Raw genomic sequence first — 6,436 nt, forward strand, 5'->3', positions numbered from 1 at the left:
CTGTGAGAGGGCGCAGGCTGGGCTGAGGGACCCCGCCCCCCCAAATGCACGAATTTGTGTACTGGGCCTCTAGTCTATTGATAAGAAAATGTATAGAATAGCATTTTGTACATCATTCATGGTACTAAGTACTAATAACAAATTAAAAATATCCACTATCCCACAGTGACCAGTTCAGGGTTGAGTCATTTCTTGGATTCCATTGACCATGTATGAGTACCCATGGCCCTGTCTGACTTTCAGCCCTTACCCAGACTTACTGACCTGATGACTGAAGAGCAAACCATCTTGGAGAAGATGGATATTTTTAGAACACTTCTCTCTCTCTCTCTTCCTGTTAAAAAAATCAATAAAATATATATTTTTTAAAAAGAGGGGGCTTAGGGTGTGCTTCTTGGTGGTCTTATCAGAGGACAGCATAGGTTGAAGCCCATGGGAGGCAGGGGAGAGTGTTGACCATTAGAGCTCGTGGGAAGTTGTATTAGGAATTTATATCTGCTTGTGACTCTTCAGGTTGCTATATGCATATGTACTTGCATGAGGGGCTAGTGTCAGATTCCAGTTACTGCAAGACGATTGGCCAAACAAAATGAACTATGAGGCAGCACTGCCACTGGGAGCTTAGCTAAACTCTCCACACCCATGCATTACTTACGTTTTTCTACAAGTGCATTTGTAAGTCTACATAATTAGCCTTTACTTATATAAAATAAATTAAAAGTTTATAAAATAGAGAAATGAGTATTCAATGCAGTATTCAATAGGATTCTTTAATTCATAAAGATTTATTTTAAGGTCTTTGGGAAACCATGAGCACCACAAGTTCATTTAAATTATATTTCAACTTACAACAGTTTAATTAACACTGAACCATCAATCAAAATGAGGCATAGTTATATAAGCAAAATGGGAAAATAAAAGTAAAATTGTTTAATAGATTTTCTAGAAAAGTCCACAGTGCCATGTATAAAGTAAATAGCACTGTGATTGGACGTGAGTTACTTATAACAGCTGTTACTAATTGACTGCTTCTAACAGGGAAATCATTTAACTTTAGCTTCCTTAACTGAACCAAGAATTAAATGTGTGGTTATCAAACTATTAAGAAGCCATGATATGTTCTTCAGAATTGCTCAGACATCTGCCACAAGTGTGGCCTAAAGTGAAATTTTTGGATTTCCAACCATTCTTGTCAAATACATACAACTCCATTATCCTCTCATCGGGACTTTTGTGAATCCCAGAAGATTTTCACTTGTAAGGCAGACTTACACTACTCATAATTTTAAAACTCAATTTCATTTCTAAAGTCATTCCTAACACTGTTCTCTTTTCCATTAATTCAAATGGTGGGATTGACACTAAAGTGCTTACTAACTTTGAAAAAGTGCTTTTGGTTTTCAGAAAATAATTTATCAGGAAAATAAACTTTCTGCAACTGTTTTGCAAAGTGTGAACATTTGAGGATTTTGAAGGCTAGAAAAAAATGTGCATTTTCACAATTTTCCCTTCATACATGTGGTCTGTTTTTTGATGTTTCAAAAAAGAGTCCTTATGTTTTAGATAGTCTTAGTAAAATATTTACCCATGAAAAGATGTTATATTTGGCATTTGCTTCAAAGTAATTAGGTTTGTAGCCAAATGAATTGGGTATACCAGTCGATAAAACCAGATGGCTCCACAGTTGATAATTGTTAACACTGAATAATGGACAAATGGAGTTTCATTATCATATTTTTGCAACATTTGCATATGATTTTTCTATAGGAATATATATTTTTAAGATTCTAATTGAAAAAAAATTTAGTTCATTTACTACAAGAGTTTCCAGTTAAGAGCCAGGAGCAATTACTAATCACTTAGGTTTCAGAGAACAGACTATTCCATGTGATTTTACTATCTTAGATGATATTTCTTTTCTTCAGCCAAGTTACATTGCAACTTTTATTTTCATTGTCACTTTACAGATGTGGACATAAAGAAATTTTAGATGAGTCATTAATATTATCTCTGCTCATTCCCTACCCAGACACACTTTTAAGTTAACTTTAAAATTGACAATTATTAGTTTGGTTATAGACAACTATACATTTTCAAAAAACAGTTTTAATATTGTAAGATGACTCCTGGTAGACCATTAGACTCTGCTATAACACTTTTAGGTACTGAGAATTACCATATAGTACACTTTCTGCTTCTACAGAAAATATGAATTTTAGTTTTAGTATGGCTCTGGTCTAGAATGTGATGTTCCCACTTGTACAGTTATTCAATCAGTCTGCTGTCAAATCAGAAATCTGGGAAATTGAAGCCATTTTACCTTTACTTTTAAACATCGTTTCATTTCTTTTTTCATTTTGAAATTGCTCTATTGTGTGTCACTGTCTAACAGATGACCAGATGGTGCCATTCAAAAGTTTCAATTTATCCTAAAATCAAACTCCAATGAAAAGAACTTGAGGAAAATTTACACTACTGAAAGTTATGACTTAAAAACTGGTTGTTGTACATTTACATCAGAGATATTCATAAATCATCATCTTTATTTTAAAAGTAATTAAGGGAAATCCTCTTTAATGGAATTAGGATCTTTCCTGTAAATGAAAGTTAACATGTAACAATATATCCCTATTCATTATGAGAGAGTAATGCATTTAAGCCATTAAGTGTAAATGATCTTTGGACCTTCATGCTACATAATTTGTAGACTGAACTATTCATTACTATAGAATTTAGGATGTTTTGATATATCTGCATTGAGTGTGGGACAATTATACTTGAAAAATTGGACTCAAGAAATCAGGTGCCCATGTCATGCAGTGCTAGTACACTGATGTGTCTAGCCCAGTTCACATCTATGGTCTTATAGTCCCCTCATGACCAGAAGAGACAGAAGAGGAAAAAAAATGCTGCACTTAGCTCATGGATGGATGGGTTACATAGGTAAATTCAAGCCATATCTGCTTGAGTGGACTGCTACTACACTACAGTTCTTAAGGTTGACCTTGAAAGAAAGCGCTGAGGAAAAAATTCGCCCAATGGACAGAGGTTGTAGGGGTGCTCTGAGTCATCCAATGTATATGACAATAAATGTGGCCTGGGATTAGAATGTATAATACTTCATAGATCTTGGGGGGGGGGGGAGGGGGGGATAGCTTGATTGGCTGTTCCCAGACCTCGAAGGAGAAAGGGTTAAAAATTAGAGACAAGAAAGTCTGGGTAAAGCTCATGTAGCACATGCCTACTGGATACCATCCTCTCTCTAAGAATAACTCAACCATCCAATAGAATGGCTTGGCTGGTGAGCCTCAGTTTGCCCCTGCCATCAGCCACTCATATTCTGTCACAATGGGCTCAGAACAGGCTAGCCCTAGGGCCAGGCCAATGACCCTACCATAATGGGATCCCACTCAGCAAGGCTGGTTGATCTCTGGTCCCATCAGCTGCAGCATCTGCGAGCCAGCGGCGCCCACCCTTTGGCTCTCAGCACCTCCACCGGGTCCTGAGCCCGTTGCCTCCCCCTTCAGCCCCCACCCTGCTCCACCACCATGACGGAACACCCAGACTCCTTCCTCAAGGACTTCCTGGCGGGAGGCATCGTGGCTGCCATCGCCAAGACGTCCGTGGCCCCGATCGAGCGGATCAAGCTGCTGCTGCAGGTGCAGCAGGCCAGCCAGCAGATCGCGCTGGACCAGCAATACAAGGGGATGATGGACTGCCTGCGGCGCATCCCCCGGGAGCAGGGCGTGCTGTCCTTCTGGCGGGGCAACCTGACCAACGTCATCTACTACTTCCCCACGCAGGCCCTCAACTTCTCCTTCAACGAGAGGTACCGGCGGGTGTTCCTGCGCGGCGTGGACAGCCACACGCGGTTCTGGAGGTACCTGGCTGGCAACGTGGCGGCGGGCGGGGCGGCGGGGGTCACCGCCCTCAGCATCGTCTACCCGCTGGACTTCGCCAGGACCCGCCTGGCAGCCGACGTGGGCAAATCCGAAGCCGACCGGGAGTTCCGAGGCCTCGGGCACTGCCTGGTGAAGACCTGCAGGTCCGATGGCGTCGGAGGGCTGTACCAGGGCTACAGCATCTCCGCGCAGAGCATCATCCTCTACCGGTCCACCTACTTTGGCGTCTACAACACGGCCAAGGGCCTGATCCCCGAGCTCATGGACCAGCACTTCATGCTGAGCTGGCTGATCGCCCAGCTGGGGACAGCCATGGCCGGCTTCTTCTCCTACCCCTTCGACACGGTCAGGCGGCGGATGATGATGCAGTCAGGGCGCAGAGGGGCCGATGTCATGTACCGGGGGGTCATCCACTGCGGGAAGCGGATCCTCAGAGAGGAGGGGTTCAGGGCCTTCTACAAGGGCGCCTGGTGCAACCTGCTGCGGGGCATTGGCAGCGGCTTCGTCCTGGTCCTTTTTGACGAGGTGAAGAAGGTCATGTAGGCGCGTCCTTCCCCTGGTCCCCTCATCCCCTCGCGCAGAGGCTAGGGGCCTGGAGGGGAGCGCCGAAGACTTCGCTTCTTTCAGACCATGGAACTTGTGGAAATCCTGACGTCTTGGACCAGCCTGATCGTGTGGAGAGAGGTCTGGGGAGGGCTCTAGAACGGGGTTCATTGTGATCACGACCGTGATTCCAAGCGTTGCTCACAGGGGGCGGGGCATCCTGAGTCTCCGTGGTTCCTCAGGCAGGGCAGCTCCCTTCCGCCCACAAAGAGCCCAGGTGTTTTAGGACCCAGACGCCTTGAAGTATTTATTTAAAAAGAAAGTCGTGTCTCCCACTTGTACTTAGTCCCTATCCTCTTTTGCACATCCGATCACTTGTGATAATGTTCTATACTGAGCATTTTGCCACAAACAATAAAAAAAACAACAACAAAAACACACACACACAAACAAACAGAAAACCACCACCACAAAAAAAAAAAAACACAGAACACGAATAAAAAGACCAGTTAAACTATTAATGCTACCAAATGTTCAACACACCTGCAGTGGAGACCAAAGCTGAGACTGGCATTCAGCACCATCTCCCAAGGAGTCCCAGGAATTGGTCACATGGAACCACTTTTCCTCTAGAAGAGAGAGCATTTCAGCTTGATAACACCTGTATAGACTGACCTTTCTGTCCCATGGGGCCTCTGGGAGAGCACTATTCCAGGGCTTATAGAGTATTTTGGTTTATCATTATGGGATACTAACATCACATCAAGCAAGGGACCTCTTTTTAAATAGGCCAAGCAACTGTGGCCATTTGTCAATTGGCTACACTTTTTTTTTTTTTTTTTTTTTTTTTACAGAGAGGAAGGGAGAGGGATAGAGAGTAAGAAACATCGATGAGAGAGAAACATCAGCTGCCTCTTGCACACCCCCTACTGGGTATGTGCCGGCAACCAAGGTACATGCCCTTGACCAGAATCAAACCTGGGATCCTTCAGTCCGCAGGCCGACACTCTATCCACTGAACCAAACCGGTTAGGGCTACACTTGTTTTATCCCATATAACACCATCAGGGAGTTTCTGGGGAGACAGAGCAATGAAACACTCCTAAAAGGAATAGCTAAGGTCCCTGCTTGCAAATGATACCCATAAAGCATGTAGTGACATTTTTCAAGATACAGTATACACACTAAATTAATGATAGTACACTACAAATTAATTTTGTGCCCTATTGATGTTGGATAGATGGGTACAGGAAACAAGGTTAAAAACTAGAATAGTCCCACTTAGCATTCCTCACAGTGATTCGTATGGAGCACAAATGTGCTTTCCATCACTGCAAATCTAGGGTCTAATGTGCATACACATACTGGTTTCTAGGAAGAAATGTTTCCACCTGGTGACACAGAAAGAATCTCAAACTTGAACTTATAATTGCCACCTAGTCACCAAGACATTAGTAGGCAAGGGGTGGAGTCATTATCCTGCCAGAATGTAAGGTTGCTGTGATAAAGTAGGATCAGGAAGAAATGTTTGTAAGATGCAGGCAATCCTCTTGGTATCATCCTGGCTAATTTTAGATAATAATAAACAAGTGTAGCAGTCTCAGTCAAAGAAGTACATGAATGCAGGGCTCAGAACCCTTAGGGATAAGGGCATGGATTATCCACCAGGTAGTTAAACCTAAATCAGCGGAGATAATGGTAGAGAAAGAGGGCAATCAGAATGAGCAGATGATAAGAGAGATGATAAATATGTACAAGAGGTGATCCTCTTTCAGAATGTCTGAGACACTCATTCCACAACTTATTGGCTGAATACCTATATGCTGAAGAGGATGTGTTGCTTCTGCATATGTCTGGTATCTGTAAGCTAAAAGAACAGAACACCTTGAGGGAACTAGAGATTTTGAGAGAGGTGAGAGGATTTGTGCATGAAGACAGTGGGCTGTTTGCCATTCATGCTGTAGGTGGCAAGATTTCTCTTCATACTAGTA

The 6,436-nt window shown here is 43.0% G+C and overlaps 1 protein-coding gene across 1 annotated transcript; it reads left to right on the forward strand.

Annotated features, from left to right (window-relative positions):
• Positions 1 to 3,548: 3,548 nt before the first annotated feature.
• On the forward strand, positions 3,549 to 4,445 carry LOC311629337 (ADP/ATP translocase 3-like; the record flags this gene model as incomplete). The annotated part of the gene is made up of 1 exon (XM_084897306.1): positions 3,549 to 4,445. One exon carries the CDS (start codon positions 3,549 to 3,551, stop codon positions 4,443 to 4,445), a length of 897 nt encoding a protein of 298 aa, XP_084753432.1.
• Between the last annotated feature and the right edge of the window lie 1,991 nt (positions 4,446 to 6,436).

Source organism: Pipistrellus hanaki (assembly GCF_964339955.1).
Source record: "Pipistrellus hanaki genome assembly, chromosome: 10".
In the NCBI taxonomy this organism is placed as follows: Eukaryota; Metazoa; Chordata; class Mammalia; order Chiroptera; family Vespertilionidae; genus Pipistrellus; species Pipistrellus hanaki.